General features: G+C 38.3%; 1 protein-coding gene across 1 annotated transcript; it reads left to right on the forward strand.

Moving 5' to 3' along the window:
• Positions 1-634: 634 nt before the first annotated feature.
• HACL1 (2-hydroxyacyl-CoA lyase 1) lies at positions 635-24,649 on the forward strand (the record flags this gene model as incomplete). Its single annotated transcript, XM_081996804.1, has 17 exons — positions 635-709; positions 1,705-1,809; positions 7,121-7,161; positions 8,428-8,508; positions 12,630-12,702; positions 13,207-13,284; positions 14,268-14,362; positions 14,848-14,960; positions 16,922-17,057; positions 18,187-18,292; positions 19,290-19,373; positions 19,670-19,771; positions 20,725-20,879; positions 22,291-22,449; positions 22,755-22,862; positions 23,471-23,657; positions 24,132-24,649. 17 exons carry the CDS (start codon positions 635-637, stop codon positions 24,162-24,164), a joined length of 1,731 nt encoding a protein of 576 aa, XP_081852930.1. The 3' UTR covers positions 24,165-24,649.

Below are 24,649 nucleotides of genomic sequence, written 5' to 3' on the forward strand. Positions count from 1 at the left end.
GAGCCTAGGCCGGGCGGTGAACCCGACCACCCGCTCCCGCCTCCCTCGGTTCGAGGCCGATCGCTCGGCGAGGCGCGCAGCTCACACTCCCCCCGCTTCCGACAGGCGCCGCGCAGGCCCGTACGGCTCCCTGCCCCTTACTGCGGGCCGGCGGCGCCCGCCCCTCTCGCCCCCCGCCCCAACCGCTCAGAGTCGGGCTCTGCACGCGCCGCCCCCGTGGTTGCCTCTGCCGCCGCTTGACGGCCGCCCCCCTCGCGCCACGGCGCCGCGAGCCTCACGCTGACGCTCCTGACGCCACCGCCGCGCGACGCACTGGACCGCTCCCGCCCCCTGGCGGGGGCTCCGCGCTCGGCACCGCCACGGGTCTAAGGCTGCGTGGGGGTGGGGGGGAGGGCAGGCGTCTCTCGGCCTCTGGTTGGGTGTCCGCTCTAGCCAATAGCTTCCCCAGTATTCGCCCAGGTCCCCGCACCGCCTGCCAGCGGGGTCAGAGATGGGCATCTGCGACCCTTGGGCCCGCCCCCTCCGCTGTCTCATTGGCTGGGTGGTGTGCCAGTCAACTTTCACCCGACCTTCGGCCGACGGGCCTGTTCCGTTCGTTTAACCCGTGGGCAGCTTCGGCTTGTGTGGAGCCAGAATGGTCTCTGGGAGCGGTACGGATGGGGAGGCTGTCAGCGGGGCTCAGCTCGTCGCTGAGTCCCTCAAGGCTCAAGTAAGAGCGTGGGGGCGGGGGGAGCGGCGAGCAGCTTCCGTACGGCGAGCGGGCAGGGACAGTTCTCGCGGGGCGGGGAGCGGCTGGGCCAGGTCACGAGTGCCCGCGGGGATGGAGAGAAGTGAGGGTGCGCGGCCGGACACACCCTGCGCGTTGCTGCCGTTCTCCCTGGGGCGGGCGAGAAGGGCCTGCCCTGTCGCTCTGTGGGAAGGCGGAAGGTCCCGCCGGGAGCGAGCCCGGCCCCGGCAGGTCCCAGTGCTGCCGTGGGCAGGCGTCAGGTGGGGACCCCTGTGCGGCTTTCCCCAGTCCTTCGCTTATTTCTTCCCCCTTACGAGCTTTCCCATCAGGTACTGCTGGCTGCCCGCTGCCGCTCTGCCTGTGGGAGCTCCGCCTTTACGGTTATCGTAGTGTTTGTTGTCTCCCAACTTGAGATGGTGCTGAACTGACGCTGGTCTTAACAAAAGATTTTGTGTTTGGTCTGTGAGGCATGAAAAGGTAGTTTATTTTTAATAAAAATAAGTATAGTCTTTTAATCTATAAGTTCCTGGGGTATGATACCACCCCATTTGTTTCCTGGGGCCTTTTTTCTGTTAATTCTCTGTGAAAGCGTAAGAACATGTAATGATATGAGGAATTTCCAGAAGAAGTAAAGTTGACATGCTGGGACGTGGCAGAGACATCACAAGTAAGAAGTGGTCAGTAAAAAAAGCTAAACATACGCTGACTACTGAGAAGCTGGGCCGAGCAGTTGTGAAAGCAGTAGATTTTGGAGGCCTAGAAGCAGTGGAACAACTACAGAGAATTGAACTGCAAACACCAGCTGCCACTGTGTATGTTTCCACAGTGGCCTCTGAACTTTTATGTGAATATATATGTTGTTACAACTTACTTTTAGACTGCCTGTATAGTTAATATGACTGCGTTTCACATGTTTATTGAAGTTTATTATTTATTGTAGAAACAATTCTGATTTCTTCTACCATTTTTCTTTCTAGAATATTGAATACATGTTTGGCATTGTGGGTATTCCCGTCACTGAAATCGCAATTGCAGCCCAAGCAGTTGGAATAAAATACGTAGGAATGAGAAACGAACAAGCCGTAAGTATATATCTATAGTAGGACCAATTCTTTCTTTTAACTGTTTTACAATGGAATGAAATCTAATTTACCTTTTCTTACCAGGAAGAATATGGTCTCTGAACGTTCCTTTAAAGAACATGTAGAGAAGCAGTTACTGTTATTCTAGAATAAAGGAGAGCTTTGGTGGATTGGGTTGGGTGTTTCTTTTCCCCTTTCGATTTTTAAGTGCCCCCTCCTTTTCTGATAAGGGAATTGCAACTTTTTTTTTTTAATTTTTAGATGCCTTTCTGCAATAAGGGAGAGAAGATAGGATGAAAATAGAGAGAAAAAGAATTTGAACAAACCAATCTATTGCAGAAAGAAGAAATGATCAATTTTGTCTCCTTCAAGTCATATGTTGTTAAATTTTATTTGCCACTTCTTTGGGAGACTTAACCAAGTTGTTTTTCTGTAGCTTTCTATAGACTTTCCAAGATGCTTCTCCCTTAAATTTTTCTACCGTCATTTTCTTTTGCTGATGTCCTGCCTTCCAAATTAGGACAATATTATCATTCTCTCTCTAATTGGTAGTATTTTAATTCTTTTTTTAGAACTTTCTTAGCTTTTTTTTTTCCTTTTTGTTTAGAAGGATGTTTTACTTAAGAGTTATCACCTACAGGCCTAAAAAGATAGATTTTTTTTTTTTTCCTTGTCTCTGTTCTGTTCTTGCAGTGTCCAAACAGGAAAGTTTTCCTGCTGATAAATTTGTCCTGACTATTTTCAATAATTGTAGTATCTTTTTTTCCTTAACTGTGTTCTAAAAGCTTACCAAAGAACAAACCATAGAAAGTTACAATGCTTCCGAATGCTCAAAATCAAGCATGAGCATACAGTTAGACAATCTTAATTGTATATATTTCAGCTTTGTTGTCTAGGTATCAGAAATTAGACTCAAGCTCATTAGCATTTTGATGTTTTGCCACTAGTTCTTGATTTGTTTGTTTTTTCCCCAGTAGTAACTCTGTAAGCATTCAATAGTTTCTTAGATGGTCTGAGGCTGAATATAATAACCTCAGGTATATATCTCATTTTCAAGGATTGCTACACAAGCTGACTCTGTATTGCACTGCTAGCAAATGGACCATCAGCTTTCCATACTCAGAGTTGCTCTACTACATTTGTCAATTTTCCATAGCTGATGCCAACAAATAAAGAGTTTGATTATTATCTTGTCAGGAGATTTTTCTTGTGCTTTAACTTGTTTATGGATCCTGTCTCTCTATGAACACTATTAATTAGAATTTTACTACCTTTACAAGGAGCTCCTTTTAATATTCTGGGCCTGCACCATGTTCAGGTGCCTGTGTTTTGCAGCGGTGTTCTTTTTCTGTTTTCCACCATGTAGTTCGTAGCCTTCGTGGATTGTCCCACACGTCAATGAAGTATTAAAATGTTAGCTCTCCTGAATCAGGTGGTTACGAGCTGTATGTTTTGCTGTCTAATCCTTACATCCTTAATTTGGAATGTGATAATTTATAGAGGAATGCATGCTTCTATATGGAAAAATCTGTAATATGTGAGAAAGGCAAACATATACAAGTATGTTTAAAAGGTGTGTTTGATTCCTTTGAAGGACTGGGAATTCAACACAGTCTTTATATTCCTGTAGGCCATTTAGCAAATATTCTAGTTTTAGCTTTTGTTACTAACATGATTAAAATAAATTTCCTCATGTGTCTGTAAATAACAGGGAAGATTGCTTTGCACTGCCAAATGAGATGCTGTCTTATTTATTACTCTTTACTAGGCTGTTTTCTGTTAGGTTGACAAGACAAGAAGCCTTCTGCTGTATGAATGGTGAGGTACTTTTGCTTAGGGGAATAACAATAACATGAAGATTTGTTTTTACATCAGAATGTCAGGGTTTCTCATCGTTGGGGAATGGAAAATGATGAACAAAGATACATCTTGTGGTGGGTTTTGTTTTGGTTTTTGTCCTCAGTGAAGTCATAAAGTAATTGCTTGTCAGAGGAAAGGGTAAAAGGTTGTACACAGTATTTTCAAGATACACTTAATATTTACATGTCATGGTTTTAATTGTCCAAGTTTATTAGTTGTGTGGTCTGGCTGTGGAGGATGTGTATACAGCTGCTTCCTTTATTGGTAAAGGCAGCTGTATATGATCTGAGATCAATGGAAAACAAAGTTTTTTCCAGGGGTTGAGTTTCTGCCTCATTTCTGGGCCAGATGTAGCAAGAGCACATAAAACTGCAGAATAAACTGACTAGAAAGACCAAGTTAAAGCATAAAGTTAAAAGCTCAGTAGTACTACCGATATGTTAGCTAATCTCCTATGTTCTGTAACATGGCACAAGTTTGCTAGAAGCAGTTCAATCCATGTCCCATATGCTCCTTGAACACTGAATAGTGTTCCTGGGTAATTAGAGATTGCTGTGACTGTTAGAAGACTGATAACCCAGGTCAGTTTTAAACTTCAAAAAACCATTTACTAGATTGTTACTCATTAAACAACACATACTGCTACTGTTTAGTTATTAATATTTAATAATAATTATCACTGCATATTTAAAGTAATCTCTTCGTGATAATAGTATCCTAAGCTAGTCATTAGTATATAATATGCTGGAGCTGGTATGGAGTAGTTAGCACAGATGGTGCTAGCTGTCAACGGAATAAGAGTTGAGAACCCTTCAATAAAGGCAGCTGGTACCAAAGTGGACATCTTTTTTTCTCCACCCCTTAGATGAAAGATCTCTTTTTATAAGATGTTTTGGTCTCTGAACAGATCTTACCCGCTGGCCTCCATGCCTGGACTGTGTTGTGCTGGATGGGCGTTACTTTCCCAGGCCAAGATAGGTGCATTACCCTGTTGCACATCTGTTGGTTGTTTTTTGTTCTGTATTGGTTTGGGGTTTTTCCCCTCCCTTGCTTAGCCATTACTGCTTTTCCTAAAGCAAAAGCAGTGTCTTCCCAACACTCAAAGTTGTGCTTTTTCAATGACCAGTAGTTGGCCATCAGCAAGCTGCTTATTATTCTGTGACTGCTGCTTTAAACCTGTGTCCATATTTTCAAGGCCTGCACTTAAGTTGTATGTCATAACAAAAGACATAGTGTACCAAGCTCAGGCTCATACAGCAAGTTCTCCTAACAAGTTGATCACAAGCCCTAAAGGAATGTTTAGCATTAGGTACAATTGCCATAAGGACTTCAGGCCCGCTCCTAGGCATGGCAGTACTGTTTTAACTGGGCCACTGGGTACAAAAATGCTTAACCATTGTTTACTAGCTATGTTGTATTAGTTTGCTTATGTTTGAGTTGAAAACAGGCTAGTTTAATTAAACCCTGCTTAGTGTTCCTCTACTTGTATGAGAGCAACAGGCCTCAGCTTTGGCTACAGTTCAAGCCCAGCTCTCGTAGGTGGTTGCAAACTTTGAGTTCAGTGCCTGCATTTGGACCTCTGACATTTCTTCCTAATGTTGATTGTGGGTTTGGTCATTGGCATTTTATATGCCTACGGCCTTCTGGCCTGTCTGAGGAAAAGAAGGATCTGGTTTCAGCTGGTCAACTGTGTTGTGACCTTAACAGGTAATATGAGTGTCATTACTCCTATTTTAGTGGTGAGGGTGCAAGGTTCATAAGTAAAATGGGTTTTCATTCTTACTGTTCACATAGAAAAAGATCTTTTAAGTATACCTTCAAAATTATTTATGATCACGTCTCTTCTATGACAGATAGATTTAGTCATGTTGCTTCCTTGCAGAATGAAGCAGTAAAAGGTTTAATGGCAATGACTGTAGGCGAACCCAAAGTCTATGTGCTGCTTTATTTTGCCACTCAATTCTAAAAAATTACTGCCATGGAAACTCAACACTATGCTTTGCACTCCATTAACAAGATTTTATTAACACCTACTCCAAATATTTCTAATTTTTTGCATGCAGATATGTCATCAAATTGTTATCTAATTCTTGAATATTACTGACATTTTATTTCTCCATGTAAGAGGCTTATGAAAAGTAGAAATTTTTCTTGTCAATTAGCTTTTTTGTCAACAAATCCCTATCCTAATGCTGCAAAGAAAATAAGGGCTGCTTATTATTCCTCTATTAAGCCCCACATTTTTCTCAAACACTTTGTCTGTGTCTGTAGGAGCATGAGGATATTAAAGACATTTTTTCCATCTAAGCTTATAATAAGTCTGTGTTTTCACTCAATTTAAGCTGACGTTGCTAACATGCTGTGTTATCTAGAATTATTCATAGGTTTGAGGAAAATGCTTAGTAGGTTTGTAGACTTTTAGAAGGAGCTTTTGTGTTACTTACTCCTCTTATCATAATAAGTACTCAAATACAACTGAAAAACAAAATCCCAACTGTATTTCAAAATGGAAGAGGCAGGCTATAAGGCCAAGACCTTACTTTAAAAAAGAATTTGCAAAATTACTTTTTTCCCATTAATTGTTAGAACTTGCTGAATTCAAGACAAAAGCATGAGAATATGAGGGAGGGAGTTGGCAATATCCTGTGTCTGAATCCTTTGGAGTTCTCAGGTCTGCCGTAAGCTTCTGTTTCTGCTTGATCACACATTGTCTTCTTACCAGGTGAACTTTACATCCAAATATTTAATATTACTACAGGAATAGCATAAAATCGTACTCTGTAATAATGCTGTTGCTAAGCTCTGCTAATACATGTTGCAGGCATTACTTTTGTGAAGATTATGCAAAATGCAATTTTTCTTTAAATGACAAAGTAGCTAAAGCTAAGTGTGATACCAGAAACGGAGTGAGAAATACTTCAGCAGCTCAACTTGTGAAAGACAATGCCTAATCTTCTAATGAATCTTTCCAGCATGTGATTTCAACCTTTTGCTTAATTTCTGAAACACGATGAGTCATTCCAGTGATGGCTGGATTTCTGTTTGTTGCCTTGCTCTTGTAAATCCCTCTTAAATGTTAGTCTAGAAGGCCGTAGAAGGCAGAAGTTTCTTATGCCGTTCTGTTCATTTTGCTTCCCTGGTTATGGGGGTTTTCTTTTATGTTGCTGTTTTTTCATTTTTTTTTAAATCATAAATATTTGTAATGTAATATCCTGGAATAACAGAAGCATGAGATGTGGAGACGAGTTTTGAGATTTTTCATATAAGCCTTCATGAACGCACCTTATAATGGGGAGGGTGAAGGGGTGCTTATACTTACATTTAAGCTCTAATGATTAGGGCAAAATCTGTACCTGCTTATTTTCACTATTTTTGTTGAAAGTTATGTACAAGATATCATGAAATGTATATGTAATAATAACTGTATAATTAACTCCATTATGTTCAATAGGCCTGCTATGCTGCATCTGCTGTTGGATATTTGACTGGCAGGTACATTCCATATTTAATAATATTTATAATAATATAATATTAACTGTATTAGACTTAACAGTTAGAAGCTAGGAATGTTTTTCTGTTTTGGAGCTAGGTGTTTTTAGTGTGTGTAGATGTAGGGCAGTTAAAATGGAATGCAAACTTTAAAATAACTGTCAATAATGGTTGTCAGTATTTCCATTGCTATGATTCAGGATAGGAACAAGGAGATGCTTAAGCTCATGTAATGTTGTCCATCTTAAAACTTTTAAATTTTTTTTTTCTTTTCATTTCTGAATAGTAGTTTGACACCATTGGTATGAGGGACAGAAGTCATGCCACCATTGTTTGTTGCTACTTGGTAGATCCGCTATACCTTAACTTCATCATCTGGGTGTATTATTCAACAAATACCTTTCAATACAGAGACTGATCATATGCCTTCCAGTCTCCCCTGTGCTGCTTCTGACATGAAAATACTGTTTTTCCCTCTTTTCTACTGCATTTTGCTCCTAATGTTTTTGGGAAGCATTCTGTGGCCTGTAACTTGTGAGGTGTGCTTCTTGGGTTAACCCATGGATCCTTTTCTAAATTAAAGATGATGTCTGCTTGCTTACAGTTGCAGACCCAACGATGCAGGTGATCATTCCTTATTCTGTCTGCAAACATGACATGTGTGTTATGCAGTTTTTTAGTTCTTTTGAGTAGTCCTCTGGAAGTAAGATTTTTTTTTTCATGATATATAAAGAGTCTGTAAAGCTACTAAAGAATGCTCAGTAGTTAAGAATTGTCATTTTTGTGTCGTCATCTGGAATAACAAGTGCCTCTGCCTGAATGAAACTGTAATAAAATTTGTGTTGAATCAGATGCACTTCCTTTGTGAGCTTTCTTCACTGGTATCTAGTGCTAAAGTGGAGTTGAGAAAATTGCAAACATAAGTGGCTTACCAAATTCCATATAAATGCTAGATGATGGAGTAAATGCAATAAAAGTAGTAAGGAGCTGTGTTATGATGAGCCTGCATATATTGCAGGCCTCTGTGTGGGTGGCACATAACTGTTCACTTGGGTTTTTAATTCAGTTGGTACAGCTAAATTATTTGAGTCCTATGTTTATAGTCCTTCATACAAATCCCTGGCTGTTCATGCATTTTGATGACATGAGTAAAACTTCAATATTTTATATTTCAGCATCTTACTAATATTTGTTGGTGATTTGTTTAGTGTTCCCTGTGCTCACTCTCCTCTTCTCTTGATCTCTTTTTTTTTTTTTCCCTCCCTCTAGACCAGGAGTATGTCTTGTAGTGTCCGGTCCAGGTTTTTTACATGCCCTTGGTGGGATGGCAAATGCAACCATGAACTGCTGGTAATTTGACTACATTTTCCCTTTAAAATTCTAATGATTGTTTGCTGTTATTTCTTGCTGATGTTGAGCTCCACAATATTTAGTATAGGACTTTTTGTATTTTCTTGGGGGTAATGAGAAGGGAATTCTTTATTTATCAACCTTAAAAGGAATTTAGTTCTGCTTTTTTATATTCTTATGGATAAAATTCTCCTTTTTGTCCAACCCCATTATCCATATATTAGAAAATCTGTCAGTATACCTGATTGTATGGATACATTTGAAAATGAAGATAATATTCAGCCTTTAATGCTTTATTGATTGTGGAAAGTCTTAGAGATTTTTTTCTAAATTTACATCCACATTGCCTTTGAATTACTGTATTTCATATGTGAACAGATTGACAACTGCATTATTAAAATCCATATTTGCTCCCCACTCAGACATTTAGAGCAGTAATTAAGTATTGAATTAAATGATGTACAGAGTGTTAGCATTTACTCCCACAAGCCCTCACATGGCAACTTTAACTGGTCTGCCACTGAAAACTGTTCAGAAAGCTGTATGAGGTATTTTGGGTAGAAGCTCTGGTAATACCAAGTGCACGTGATCTGGAGCATTAGATTAGCCATGGCTAATGGACAAAGGAAGCTCGATAATGGGAACACTAACCAATCAAGTCTCTGACACTTTGAAAAAAGACATCTAGTGTTCAAATTCTTTTTTGAAAAATGAGTTCTTGACAAAAGTTCTGCTGTCCTTATGTGATCCTAGATTTTTTTTAAAAATCCTATGAAAACCTTGCTTTTGGACAGTCATCGATTTGGTTATAAGAAAGTGTTCATGGCACTTCCTTATGGATTTGCAGGAGACATTGCTATTTTCTCACCAGCTGAGTTTTGCCTGAGATAAGCTCTGTTTACCTGACTTGATCTTGCATAAACGTGTACTGCTGCCAAAAGATGGAGTGACTTATTTAGTTTGGCAGAAGATTTGACAATATTGTAAGAAGATTGGTTTTCACTGACCAAACCACAGTGCTTGCCCAATGATTTTCTTCACTGGTCACATCAGGCTTGCCTTTTGCCTGCCATGTGTCAAAAGGAGAGAAGTAAACATTCACAAACCATGAATTTAGCCTAATGAAGCTAATTTTCCTTGGCTCCTTCATTAGTAGGCACCTCCACTGACTGTCTGAGAATCCCAGACATGTTTTCACATTTACTTTTGGCTGGCATTACCAGCGTAAAAAAGAGCGCTATGCTTTGGAGAGGAAGAATAGGGATTTTTCTGTTAACTGATCAGATTTCTGGCCTGTTTCACTAGACAGCAGCATGAATACTTGGGCAGGCACTACAGAGAAGGAGTTTTGCAAGAGAAGAGCAGGAGTAGCCCTAGCAAAGGAAAGCAGATGAAAATACAATACACATTGAGAGGTTTGGTTACACCAATCAAATACAGTCTGCTGTGAAAAGGGACATAGGTCCACATCATCCCCACACCTTTGTCCTGGCCATGTACTCCTGCTGCTTGTGCTCTTGACGGCTCTGGCACTTGTCTGCCCAATCACATTCGGTTCATTATTCTGGCAAAAAGCTAACCCAGCAAAAATCAGTAAATAATGTCATGTTAGATAAGCGATCTGAATCAGCTCACTCTGCAGTCAGGCAAGCATCAAGCACCTAGGCAAGGGAGGGAGTGGATTATGCAGCTGGGAACAGAAGTTAGAGAGATCTTCCTCTTCCTGTGGCGACAAGGTGTTAAGTCGCCTTTCTCACTGTGAGAAGGTGGCATGAGGAGACCAATTTGTAGGGCAAGGTTAGCCCTCATCAGTATCTCTCAGATGTCGTGTAATTCCATGACATTACACCTGGCATTGTTAACATGCTGCAATGGCTGAGCTTTGGCTCATTTCTCACAGAAATATTAAGCTAATAATTGAACTGACCCTGCTGGTTCTGACTTTGAATAACTCGGAATAAGTGATAGCCCTTAAAGTTTTGTATGAGTTGTCGTCCTTGAGCCTTGGAGACCCGTTCTGATTCTGCTCCGTTTCAGTCACTTCTAGGTGAACGAAACCTCTTCTGCATCAACTGGGAGAAAGTCAAGCAGTCTGATGACACTATTTGCTACCGATCATGCTTTTTTAGATTGTATTGCCTGAGTACAGGTTATCTGAGTAGAAAAGCCTTTGGTTTACCCTGTGGGCTTGTCACACTGAGCTCTTGGACATGTAAATCTAGCCAAGTAGGTAACTAATGAAGGCTTGGCAAACTGCATTTCCGAGGGTAAAAAACCTTTTGATATTTCATGTTAAAATTGCCTACGGTGCTGCTTTCTTATCTCCTGCCTCATTCTGAACAAAAGCTTTTGTATCTCAGTTTGGCTGTGAGAATAGGCTCCAAAGAAGAGTTTGTGATACTTGTAAGACTTTGGTGTACAGTAGCATAGTGAAATACCATGCTCTTTACCAGAGGTTGCAGTGGAGATTTTTTTCAGTTTAGTAAAATTCTTCTCCTGCAAGTCCATAATGCTTGGTATTCTTACTAGTTTCACTGTAGTCAACGTATTCCTGCCTCACTGTTTTTGACTTAATTTAAACTACATGCGGTAATAAGGACTGCTCTTAAAAATGTCTGCAGTATGTGACAGTAGTACAGTATGATGATTTCATTGGGGAAAAACTTCTTTCTGGTTATAATGTAAACTTTCAAAGCAGAACCAAATCTTCTCAAGGTATAGCTGTTGGAGTTGGCTTTCTTCAGGTTAGAGGGTTCTCTGTTATATTTCAGTATTGGGGAGTACTGGTTACTTTGTTTTTTAAAACATTTAAATAAATTTGAAAAAGGTAAGTGAAAGGAACACAGGGTTTGTCACTGTGAAACAGACTAGTGTTTTGTGGATAGTCATCACCATTTTGCTGAGGGGAGAGAATCAACAGAATAAAATACTGTAGAGTATACACCACATGGATTTTCCATAAGGATTTTTCATAGAGGTAAGGTACAGCCTGAAGTTCTCACCTCACCGTGTCAGAGGATTAGAACTGACGTTTTTGATTTGTGGCAGAGAAATGGCTTGGTTATGAAGCTTGGATCTAGATGCGCATATCCCCAAATTTTATGGGTGATTAAATTTAGCATTATGCATTGAGCACACTGTAATCAGCTTAACACCTTGTATAGATAAATGCTGTCAAAGGGAAGACAGTATCTGAAGAGAAATGGTTTAGGAGAAAAGCCTAGAAAGCTATTGACCCAGTATTTCAATTTAGTGTGGATGAATGAGCAGATTGATAAGCCAACTTTTTCTTATTAAGTCAGCATTTAGCTTTTTAAGGAGTTTGACCTACAAACTGAATAAAATGCCAGTTTTCATTCACTGTGGGACAGTCTATTGTATTTTGTGGAAATTGTAATAAAAATATATTTCTGTGGAATGTATAACCTATATTATAAACTAATGCTGCCTTTCTCACATAGCTATGTACTAATTTAAGAACAGAACCACTTGTAGGCATGTTAAATTTTTGTTCATCTCTCTGGTCATTGTTTTTTGGGTTGTTTTTACTAAAAACTGAGCACAGGGAGAAGTGCTGCCAGGTCATCAGCTAGATTCTGCTATGTTCCTAATTGTATACAAAGATCTAATCTTCTGAAAAGATTGTTTCCTACCATGTTTCTTAGTTCTAGTGTTTGTACATGTTACAATGTCTCTTACGAGCAAACATCTTAATACTTTTTGCATCAATCGATACTTTCTAGCTTTTTAGATTATCTGTTGTCATTCCTTTCAAACCACCTTATCACCCATGTTACCAAACTTTAATGAAAATTGCTAGCAATTTGACTTGGTTTTGGACGTTTTATGCAAGATGCAGATCACTTAATACAGCCAGGCTGTCCTGAAACTAGTGACCCCAAAGCTGCTAGGAAGTCTACCAGGTGACACACTGATATGTAGAATTCACTCCTGTATTGTGCTGGGCACTTTCTATTCTTTTCGAGGTCTGTGGTGCTGAAGGTGCGCAGAATCTCAAGAGCAGTAGGATTTGACCATCAGGAGAGTTTACAGATATGATTGCAGTTATAAAAAATGTATGTATGCTTAAGGTTGTTTTTTTTTTTAATACCCTTTTCTAGGCCTTTGATTGTTATTGGAGGCTCTTCTGACAGAAATCAGGAAACCATGGGAGCTTTCCAAGAATTCCCACAGGTACACAGACATACAACTTTGTACAAAAAGATTTCAGTTAAATGATTTGTGTTGTTTCTTCATTAGTGTAAGAATAACAATCCCAAACGCTAACGTTTCCTGACAGATATTATAATGCTGTTGATTTGCTCCATCTACTGGTTTAAGATTGACACTGTGTAAATACAGCAGATTATTTGGAATGTCTTTGTCCACAGTCATGTTACAATTCATGCTGTGGTTTAGGTTCTCAGCTGGTATAAACTGCTGTTGTCTGTCTCTTCTGAGATGGAAGAAAGCAAAATAAACTTCCCAAGAAAAGAAGCACCACCACCTAAGTCCTCAGTGGAATGAGTATGGCTTTGACAGTTTCCACCAGCTGAGGAACTGCATGTTTTTTATGTGGGAGTTTTCATCTTGTTGCTTTCCATTTGGCATTTTTTCTGATTTATTCATGTTGAAATGAGATGGAAATGAGCAAATCACTTTGAGAAATCAATATAATGGTTATATGCATTTATTCAGGTTGAAGCTGGTAGGCTGTACAACAAACTATCTGTCCGCCCAAGCAGCCTAGAAGTTATTCCTGCTGTTATTGAAAAGGTATGAAAAAATACTAAAGTAGCAACAGAACATCGAGTAACTGTCTCTGACTCGATAAGCTTTGAGGGCTTATTTTTTGTATATCTGTTACTGTAAATACTTTGATCCTGTAGATGTTAGGTGGCAGTTGATTGAGTAAATTAATGACCAGGGAGGTCTTTCCTACAAACTGTGCTATGGAACAGGTTAGAAATACATTCTGGTCCAGTCTGATGCTTACTGATCCCTACAGCATTTTTTGCTAGCTTCAGTCAAGAGCTGGAAAATTTTTATGAAGGAATGTTTTTAGGGAGAGGTGCAAGAACTAGAAATGCAATACCACAAACTTCAGCTCTTTTTTTCATTATATGAAAGAGATTGGGGGACGGTGGGTGTGGAGATGGTTGTGTTTGGGTTTTGGTTGTTGGTTTGGATGGGGTTTTTTGAGAGAGCAAGAGAAAACATATCCTTATCTCAACATTTCAGAAAGGGTTACAAAAGCCTCTTACTACTGCTATAGCAACACTTTGGCCATGTCAGCCTAAATTTTGCATACAATGATACTGTTTCCAGAAGTGCACATTCAGCAGAGCATCCACCTGTAACAGAACTGGAATCAAAAGTAATAGAAAATGGAAGCATTGGTTGTCTTGGTTTTTCTCTGTGTTACTTTAAATAGAATTCAGCATGAAATTTTAATTTAGTATTTTCAAATACAATAGTTGATAATGCATTTGTCTCATTGTAAATGAAACAGAGAATTTACAGTCCAATACTGTGCATCTACTGAAAGGTTTCAGATGACGTATAGGGGAAGATGTAAATAGCTATCAAAATTTGAATTTATTGGTATAAATCAATCCATGGGAGCTTTCCCTGTGGTGGTTCAGCAATATGAAACAGCATGTTCCTTCTCTACCCACTGAAGAGTTTGCTTGGATTTTGCAAATAAAGACTTAAAATACTTCAAATAGTGGTTAAAACTCCGGTTATCTGTTTTCTAGGCTGTAAGAACCAGCATATATGGTCGTCCGGGTTCCTGCTATATTGACATACCTGGAGATTTTGTGAATCTTCAAGTGAACAAGAGCTCTGTCAAGTGCGTAAAGATTATATTCATTATTTTTCAAGTCACTGAATAAAATAATTTTTAGTTTTGAGTTACTTTTATATTTTCTTTTCTTGAAACAAGAAAAAGATAAACAAGAGCAAGAGATTAAATAATTTGCCACAAGGCTGAAATTATACAAAAAATCCAGACTCTAAATGTAACCTTGCATCATAGCATGTCATATAGATTATAGTTTGTAATGAAATGTGCAAAAAGGAATGAATTAATATGATAGTAATACAGTAATGTCACTTTGTAAATCTCTGGAACAACACTACCTATGAGATTAAAGAAACATGCAGGAAAAGCTTCCAGGTCTGTTTTAAAAAATACACCCTGTTCTGATAAATGCTGTGAGTAACGTGGTGCGCAGCAACTTTTTTAAGGTTTTATGCTAAATAATAGATTTTGTCCTTCAGCATTTCTTGTTTTGAATTTTTTTTAGAGCCTCTTTTGCTTTGCTTGACTTCCAGGTACATGGAATGCTGCCTGCCACCCCCCATCAGCAAGGCTGAATGCTCTTCTGTATCCAAAGCGGTGTCTATCATTGCTCATTCCAAGCAGCCTCTGCTAATCATTGGCAAAGGTAGCATGCTTTGATGTATCTTTGAACTGTACAAATCTGGGACAAGAACAATGACTGAAGTGATTTCTTTTCCCCATGAGTGTTAGCCATCTCATTTTCACTCGCTATTAAAACAAACAAAAAACCAGAACAAAAAACCCAGACAAAGTTCTTTAAAAATATTCTAAAAACAGAGCAGATTTTAACATCAAATTTCAATCTGTTGTGTAACAGTTGTCTTTTTCATCTAGTTTAAGAGAAAAGTCAATTGATAAAATAAACATTTAAGTAGAAAAAAGTCAGATAACCATTGTCTTAAGCGTAGAGGCAATACCAAGGGATCACTTTGAAAATTCCAAACAAATTCTGTCAGAATCATAGAATCATTTATATTGGAAAAGACCCTTAAAATCATCAACTGTTAGCCTGACACTACTACTTCTACCTCTAAACCATGTCCCTAAGCACCACGTGTGTTTTAAATACATCCAGAGATGGTGACTCAACTACTTTGCTGGGCAGCCTGTTCCAGCACTTGAAAACCCCTTGGGTGAAGAAATTTGGCCTGCTATTCAATCCAAACCTCCCTGGGCACAACTTGAGGCTGTTTCTTCTCATCCTATCAAGAATACAGAAGTTACATTCTCTGTCTGATGCACTAGCATAGATAGCAAGAATCAGAGTAACCAAAGGTCATTTTTCCTCATGGACTTACTGAAAGTGCCAGCCTACCTGTGTTGGGATGAAGCAACGCAGCAGGTGTTGCTATTATTGCTGTTTTACAGACTTTCCATTGTACTCTGCCAGTCTATTTCAGTCCTGAAAGATAAAGGTTAATTATAAAAGAAATATAACCTAAAGATAGAGGTTAATTATTCCCTGTGCTGGTTCACTTATTTTTTCCCCTCCTTGTGGAATGTCAGTCACTGCCGTGGTATTTCTGTTGGAGGTACAGGTCTGCTAGGAACAGAATTGAAATAACCAACTTGTTTCACCCAGGCTGTTTTCCTGCAGACATGGGAACAATCTATATCTCGGAGAGATACAGCGTTTAATCAGGGATTGAAATGGTTGAGATGAGACGGATCTTATAATTGATTAGGTAATGAAATAGTAGACAGAAGGTAGATCAGGAGAGGTTTTTTTTCTTCTCTCTGGCTTGATACACATGAACAAAAGGGTGTTCTTTGAAAGTGAAAGGTAGAAAACTCAAAAATACGTAGGTACGTGTTTTGTTGATGGCAACAATTGAGAAATGTTGTGTTTTCTTCAAATCTACTTAACAAATGTATTTGGACTTTGTACTATATATTGTTGTTAGCACAATTTTTGGAAGAAATGTAGAAGTTTATTTTTTAGGATTTAAGACTCATGAACTTAAATTCATTGCACAAGGACCAGTTAGTTATTCTAGATTGCCTGGGCAACCTTAATTCAGCAGCTTTGTACTGAAGGTAGCATTACAATAAATGTAGGCACAAACACATGTCTCTATACGGTCTTTTTTGAGTTTCTCCTTTTTCATTAAAGGCTTGTAGTAGACCTCTTTGGGTAGATTATTATGGAGCATGTGATACAATGCCATGCAGGGGGCAAGCAAAAAATGACATGACGCAACACAAAGGCCACCTCCAGTTGCTGCCACAGAAGTCTCTGCCCCATAATACCAAACTTCACCCACTCAAAATTGTAGTTTTAGATGAACAAAATCTCCTATTTTTCCCTGCCCTGCTTCACAGAAATAGCTGACTAGTTTAGCCAAAGTCTTAATAAAAGGTTTTTGTCAAAAATACAGGAAACTTGAACACAAATACCGGTAGTTTGGCATGTTATATTTTGAATTCTCCAGAATGAAAAATAACAGGCAGCTTTCATAATGGGAAATAGTACTCTTTCTGCCACTAATATAATCAGGTTAATTGAAATTCAAGCGAATACAGTAGGTTTCTGTAGTATTAAGCAGTCTCTTTCATTTCATTCAGGTGCTGCTTATTCACATGCTGAAAACAACATCAGAAAGTTGGTGGACCTTTGTGGACTGCCTTTTTTGCCTACACCAATGGCAAAAGGAGTAGTTCCTGATAACCATCCAAATTGTGTAGCTGCAGCAAGATCAACGTAAATATAAAGCAAGGCTTCTAATCCTAACATCTGAGAAACAACTAGGAATTGTGGTGGTCTACAAGTGCCAGGGAATACAACAGAAAGTTTTCAGCCACATTCTGTACCTCATTTTAGAGCACTGAAGATCTTGCTTGGAAAGAGACAACAGATTTAAGTGGATCACTCTTGACAGCGCTTAGAATGCTGGCCAGGAAGATACTTTATCTGAGAGCTAATATTCTGTAACTATGAAACCTTGGCAAGTAGATGTATCAATGTTGTGAGTACGTGTTTCATAACATAAAATGAAACTGGTAAACAGTTTGTTAAACATCTAATTTAGTGCACTAGACAAACTACTAGCTTTTTATTTTAACACCGTAAACAAGTTTAAGATGCACACATTGAAGGTGAAGTTTTGTTATCTGCTGTCTCTGCATGGTGTTTGCAATACACCGTCACTAAATTACACTTTATTTAAAAAGAATAGTGTATTTCAAACTACACTGAAGGACCATGTTTAAAGTCATTTATAAGAGCTCTTTTTGGCAAAATTAATGTGAATAAACTCTAAGAACCCTAGTAGGTATGAATATGCACTGAGTCAGCTTGCAGATGGAGCATTTATATGCTTTGAGATTAAAATATTGTTTGTTGTTGAGCATCTCAGCTTTATGATTATTAAGCATGCTGTTAAGAAAAATGGAGAATAAAAGCATATACCAAATATTGTCTATGCAGCTGAAAGGTAAATTAACAGGAGTCTCAGCTGAGAGGTCCACAACAATCTTAATTTTGGCACCAACTGTTGCCAGTATCACAGTAGTGAGTCTTTTGCTTTAACCTCAACAGCATTATAGCATCTTGTTAGTCTCCTAGCGTAATGATTCCTTTCCCAAACAGAGTGTATTAGGAAAATAGTAATTAATTTTCTTCTGGAGTTCCTAAACTCAAGAAGGGCTTGATGATTGGCTATGTAAAAGGGTACAGTGTTTTGGGGCTAAACAGCCACCTTGGAGGAAGGAAGGATTATATGTATATTCTGGAATTTGCTGTGGTGGTTAGAATTACTTCTAATTTTGAAAACACTGTTAAATTTAATAATAATTCTTTCTTATCAGGTTCTCTTCTTTCCCATTATTAGGGCATTACAGCATGCTGATGTAATCATCTTGCTTGGTGCAAGGTTGAATTGGATTTTGCATTTTGGTCTTCCACCAAGGTTTCGACAAGATGTAAAGGTTATTCAGGTAAGGAGGAAATTTATTACCACTTGAAGGAAGTCCTCTGTGTTCTAGCATTGCCTAGAGCTATTATTGTAAGTTTTTTTGGTAGTGTACTGCATGTGGCAAATACTGCCCTATGGTCAGTGCAGTACAGGGCATGTAGTTGTGGTAGTTCTCCAGAAATATTTCTGATTTCTTTAATTTTTTTTTTTTTACTTCCTTATTTTTTCTTAAAACGGTTACAGCATTGTTCCAGTGATCAAGGACTTGGTGCTGCTGTAATGAGGAGGGCAGACACTTCTATGTAGTTGACTAATACAGGATTAGACTCATGATACTTCAGTGATCTTTGGAACACTGGAATTTCCATGATTCAAAGCAAATTATCTTGAAATTGTGAAACCTTTCATACTGTTTGACTGTGGTCTCAGCTGGATTTTTTTTTTTAAATAGAGTTACTTTGAGATCCAGACTCAGTCATTATAAGAGCTCAGTCACTCAGGAATGTTAGTAAGAAAAGAGGAAGAAAGTCGATTTAACTAATTAATGTATTTGGCAATCTGCCAGCTCTTAGAAAGACAAGTCATTAAATTGTTTATGTTCTTAAAATCTCCTCTCTTAGAGTTTGTAATTGAAGACTAGTCGTTGATTCAGTGTACTGACTGGTCTGTCTTCAGTGATCTGGAACATAATCTCAGCTTCCAATCTTTGCATCTTTTCCAGAGGAATAACACAAATTTTTAAGCTAGTATTCCTTTTGACTTAGGAAATAATACATCTTTTATATTTCCTTTTTCTAAAGAATATAAAGAAAAATATTTTTTCATCTCACGTTAAGTAATTTTTTTCACTGCCATAGGGTTTTGCTTTGAATAAAGTATTTCCTGATGCCATTTCTATGAAATTCTGTACAGCCAAAACAAGGTATGAGGACATTGTCTAACAATGTTCCTCACTTGTACTGAGAAAAATTCTCTTCAATATCTTTGAGTTAATGGTGGTCTTTCTTTTTAAAATGTAGATTGATGTTTGTGCAGAAGAGCTGGGGAATAATGTGAGGCCAGCTGCAGTTTTATTAGGTGACATAAACGCTGTGACTAAGCAGGTAATGTAATGTCAGGTGTCCTCTTGTTTTGACCTTAATTTCCTCTGATTTATATAAAGTAAGTTGCCAGTTAAAAAAAAAAGGGGGGCGGAAGAAAAAAAAAGTGTTCAAGGAAAACCATTTTTCAGGCAACACATTCATGCTATGCACCCAGTCCCAAAGTAAATGTTAAAGATTCTGACTAATGTTACTGTGATTGTGCTGGGATCTTGCTTGATAACATTATTCCTGATGCTTGTGATGGTTTTTTTTAATATGTTGAAAGAAATCTCTGCAACATTTCAATGTTGTTCCAGCTCTTGGAAGAATTCAGCAAAAGACCAATGAAATTTCCTTCTAATTCAGAGTGGTGGAAGAGACTAAGAGAGAAAATAACGAACAATGAAGAAAGATCAAAGGTAGTGTTATATTAATGAAAAGAGGAGGTTTCTTGCCTTAACAGGTACTAATGCATAGTCAGTTTTGTCACTGGTCTATAGCCAAGTTCCTCAATTACTTCTGACAGTCATGTCACCCAGACTTTGAAAACGTATACTGTTCTGGTACAGGCTTACCCTTGTCAAGCTTGAGCTGTAAGTCTTAATACTTAACTGTAAGCTAAGTATTCCAGGTTTTGTATAAATTCAAACTGTGTGTAAGTTACTGAACTTTGGGATTGGGTTCTTAAAACCGGTAGTTGAAGAACACAGCCAGAGCCGTTGTATTATGCGCAGTGACTTTTAAGCAATGGGCAGGTATTCCAAGTACTTCCAAGTACTGCAAGTGGAAGCTAGCTTACATGAAGATACATTCTTAGTTTTCGTCTGTAATTGTGTTGTTTAACTGTTTAGCAATGCTGGTGGAAGTATAATCTGTGTTAAAAGCAGGTAGCTATTAAGGCCGAAAGACCAGAGATGCTTGGCTTATGCCTAACTTTATGCAACTCTGCATATTCTGCAAGTTCAGATGCATGTTTCCAACACTGGGATCTAAACCAAATTCATTCTAGTAGATCACTTTTTTGAACTACCTCTCAGTACACAGGTGACAGCTCACTTAGAGTGTTACCAATAGTCAAAACCATGTGCAGAAAAATTTCACGTGCCTCTCAGGTTAAACTGAGTTTCAATAGCTTCCTGATAATGATAGGCCATCTAAGGGTTGCTGAGCTGAGTGAGCCTCTAATAAATACATTGTGTCACCAGGATAGGTACAGAAGGAATAACTGTGATGTAATGCACGGAAGACCAAATACTTCAGCCTTATGTAGCAGAGTGCAGTTTTATTTCCATCACTATTATTTACACATCTCAGTTTTGTACCTTATTATAAATTCTACGCATAGGAGTTACTAATATATGTTGTTTTTAAGGGATTAGCATTACAGAAATCCCTGCCTATGAATTATTACACAGTCTTTCATCACATCAGAGAACTGATACCCAAGGACTGCATCTTAGTAAGTGAGGGAGCAAACACCATGGACATTGGACGAACTATGCTTCCAAACTACTATCCCCGTCAAAGGTGTGGTATTTTCTTTGTTGTGATGACTCAACAGGCTAGATCTATGTATAAATGTTTTCATTTAGCTGAGAAATATGATGGTCCAGAACTTTTGTATTCCTTTTTAAAGGTTCTAAATAAAAAAAAAAAGTTTAGTACGTTGGGAGAGGGGTTCAGAGAAGTTTTCCACTCATATGCTGATGTCCTGTCATAGATTTTAACAATTCTCTGCAACTTGTCTGTGTGTTCTGCAACAGAATGGTAAGAGTTTCTCACTTTTGTGGAAAGTGAGTGAGGAGCATCATGTTGAATTCCCTGATCTAGATGTTTATTTCTGTCTTCAGAGTCTGTGGTAAATACTGATTTAAAAGAAAAATAATCGTTTGGATTCTCATGTTGAAAATAATTCATACAAAGAGTTTGTCTTTGAAACACACTTAGAAATGGGGAAAACGTAAGAGAATCAATACATTTTGGGAAACTGGATTATGTACCGGGCTCACTTTCATGTGAGCCTGCGTACATAAAATTTAGGCACTCAAATTTGGAAGTGTTGGTATGTCACTTTAATCATTATGTGTAGTCTAGTTTTAATGTAAGTACAAATTAAGTGCTGTTTCTTGAATGGGAGGAAAAAGTGAGTTCTGTCTGGTGAGGTTAAACTTCTGATGGGACTGTGAAGCTTGTGACTTCTTGTGCAAGTAGCACTAGTGTCCTAAATGAATCTAAATACTTCTGTGTAAACAAAAAACAACTAACCAAAAGAAAAAAAACTCAGTAAAGTTGGGGGAAGAGTTTGCATTTTTTCCCCCTTATTTAAAATAAGGGCACAGTAATGTTAATGGTTGTCTTTTCAGATTGCATTGCGCATATCTGAAAGCAAATTTGAAAAGTTAACCCTGGAATAATGTAGTTCTTTATGTACTTTTGTATCCATTATGTGCTTCTGACTGAAATGATCTAACTTAATTACAGCTTTCAATTTGATTTCAAAAGTTGGACAGAAGACTAAAATTGGAACAGCAGTATTTAACTGATGGCTTTCAGACTTGTAGTTATATTTTCAAGGAATTAAATATAGAAAGATTTCGTGTAGTCTGGCTATCTCTAGAGTAATGGAATGTTTTTGAAGTATTGTTACTATACAAGCTAAAAGCATACAAGAATAGTTCTTTATACACTATTTGTACTACAATAAGAGTTCTTAACTTCAGTTGGAGTTCCAGTATGTTTATATCACTTAAAACATTTGTGGTCTTATCAAATGTTTGGCTGAATATAATGATATATGCATCTACTCTCTCTTTATACCAGTTGTTTATAAAACAGTATTTGAGTAGTATATGGCAAATTTTTAAAAGTAAACTCAAGTCACCATGGATTAACTTTGAGTAGCAATAAAGGGATGGTAATTCTGTATTCTCCCCTTTAGGCTTGATGCAGGTACTTTTGGAACGATGGGAGTTGGACTGGGTTTTGCTATAGCAGCTGCTATGGTAGCTAAAGACCGAACACCTGAAAAGCAAGTGATCTGCATAGAAGGAGATAGTGCTTTCGGATTTTCTGGGATGGAGGTGGAAACTATTTGCAGGTAACTGTTTTTTGCTCAAGACGACCCTCTTCATGTATTGCCAGGATCAATTTAACTAGAAGGCCCAGGATGCTGCTGTTCAATGGGTACATGAAAACAAGCCAGAAAATATACAAGGTCATTTTTATGCTGCTGTGACATAATGTGCTATCAGTGATAAGTAGATCATGTTTCAGGTGGAAGTGCTTTTTATTTATTGATTGAATTATCTGCCTATTTATTACTTTTAAGGAACAGTAACACTTTTAACACCTTACAGAAAGGTGCAAGTATTGCAAAATTCTTCCAAGTGCATCTTTTTGTAGATACAACTTGCCAGTCCTGATTGTCGTAGTAAACAACAATGGGATTTACACTGGTTTGGATGCAGATGCCTGGAAGGAGATGTTAAAGTTTGGAGATACTGCTTCATGGTGAGCATCTTCAAAGTATGTCCTGTTAATTAAGGAAGAAGTGACCAAAATGGTCATTCTCTTCACTTTTAATGCTTTGTGATTCAGATTGAAATTTTTCATAAAGTGAACTTAGTCCTAGGCTAAGTTTGTATAAGTAAATCCAGTTACCAAAATCAAGCAACTGACCTAAGTCCAGACTATTGTTTACACAACAGGGCAGCAGAGAGATGACTCTCTGAGTTGTCTCAGGTTCCCGCAGCAGTTCAAGCCACACAGTTCAGAGTTGATAGTGGGCTAATCCCCAAAATCATGATAATCTCTGAAATTCCTGAGACACGTGTTCCGAGGCTTCTGGGCTTCTGGGCTTCTTCTGGAGCTGAGATCTCTGTATCAAGAGCACTAGGCTAAAGCTTTGCTCAGGAATGTCTCCAGAAGATGAAAATGAGTATGCTACCCTATAAACATAGCTGAAGTGGTATAGGAAACATAGTTCTTCCAGCACAGAAGAATTCATCAGGCCAGCATAATAATCATCTTACACTTTAAAATCAGTGCTGAAATAGTTAAATTGGTCAGTCTGGCAATTCTTCCCTGCCATTAATCAGAGATTTTCCATTTCATTGCAGTGTACCTCCTGTTTCTCTCCTGCCAAATTCACACTATGAGGAAATTATGTCTGCCTTTGGAGGTAAAGGATACTTTGTTAAAACGCCAGAAGAATTGCAGAATGCGCTGAAAGCAAGCATGACTGACAAGCAAACACCTTCTCTTATAAATGTAATGATTGATCCACAGTCAGAGAGAAAGAAACAGGTATGTATATGTTTTCCTTTCTTTTTCTGCAAGCTTCATGTGGGCAAACCTCTGAAATCCTCTGGAAGTATCACTTAAACCACAGAGAAGGCAGAGGTAGTTGCAAAGCAGAAAGATTGTCTTCAGATTTGGGAGGTAGAAGAATGAGTGCTTTTACACTATGCCATCAGCTTTCCTTATTTTTTTGTTTGGGTTTTTTTCTGTCGGCTATTTTTAATGCATAGTGTCTTTAATGACTGTTTCAAGAATTTATGGTTGTTCTTTTCGATTCCTGACAAAATCAGACCAAAAAGTTTTTGAGCAGTCTTTATGGATCTTTTTTAATGTCTTTGTGAATCCTGTGGATTCCATATGTAATTAATACATATTTGTATCCTGTTCTTCTTACTGTTCATCCATTCTGATATGTTTTTTATTCTGTGGTGTTTTGTTGGTTTTATTTTGATTTTTTTTTTTTTTTTTTTTTGCTTCCAGGAGTTTCCCTGGCTGACTCGTTCTAACCTATAGTAGAAGATGAAGATGATGATGGTGCAAAGCAATGCATTCAGCAAAATTAAACTGGTTTCCAGAAGTGGAACTGTTACACGTCTCTTTTACATAAGCATTGGAACAAAGTGGGATTTTAGAACTGCTATTAGAGGAATTTTTAAATGCTGAAATTAAGTAACTGAAAAATTAACAAGGCACATATGAATGTATACCAGGCCTTCTAGCAGATTGTGATGATAAAATTACGTGCTTTTTCTTCTACTTAGTCATACCCGTTAAGATTTGTGAATTAAAATCTTGAATGTTCTGGATGCAGGGAGTAAGCTGACAGTTTCATACTGACAGAAACACAGAAGTCTTTGGCAGTCTGCAATTACAGTAGCTTCATTTTTAACCAACCGCCAGCATACTATTTGTTAGAGACTTTGTCCTGTAAGGACCAAAACAAAGCATCTTCTTGATGCTTGTTGAAAAAGTGCCGATTGGCCTCATTTTGCAATGAA

This window comes from Phaethon aethereus, assembly GCF_964289735.1.
Source record: "Phaethon aethereus genome assembly, chromosome: 2".
NCBI classification, from domain to species: domain Eukaryota; kingdom Metazoa; phylum Chordata; class Aves; order Phaethontiformes; family Phaethontidae; genus Phaethon; species Phaethon aethereus.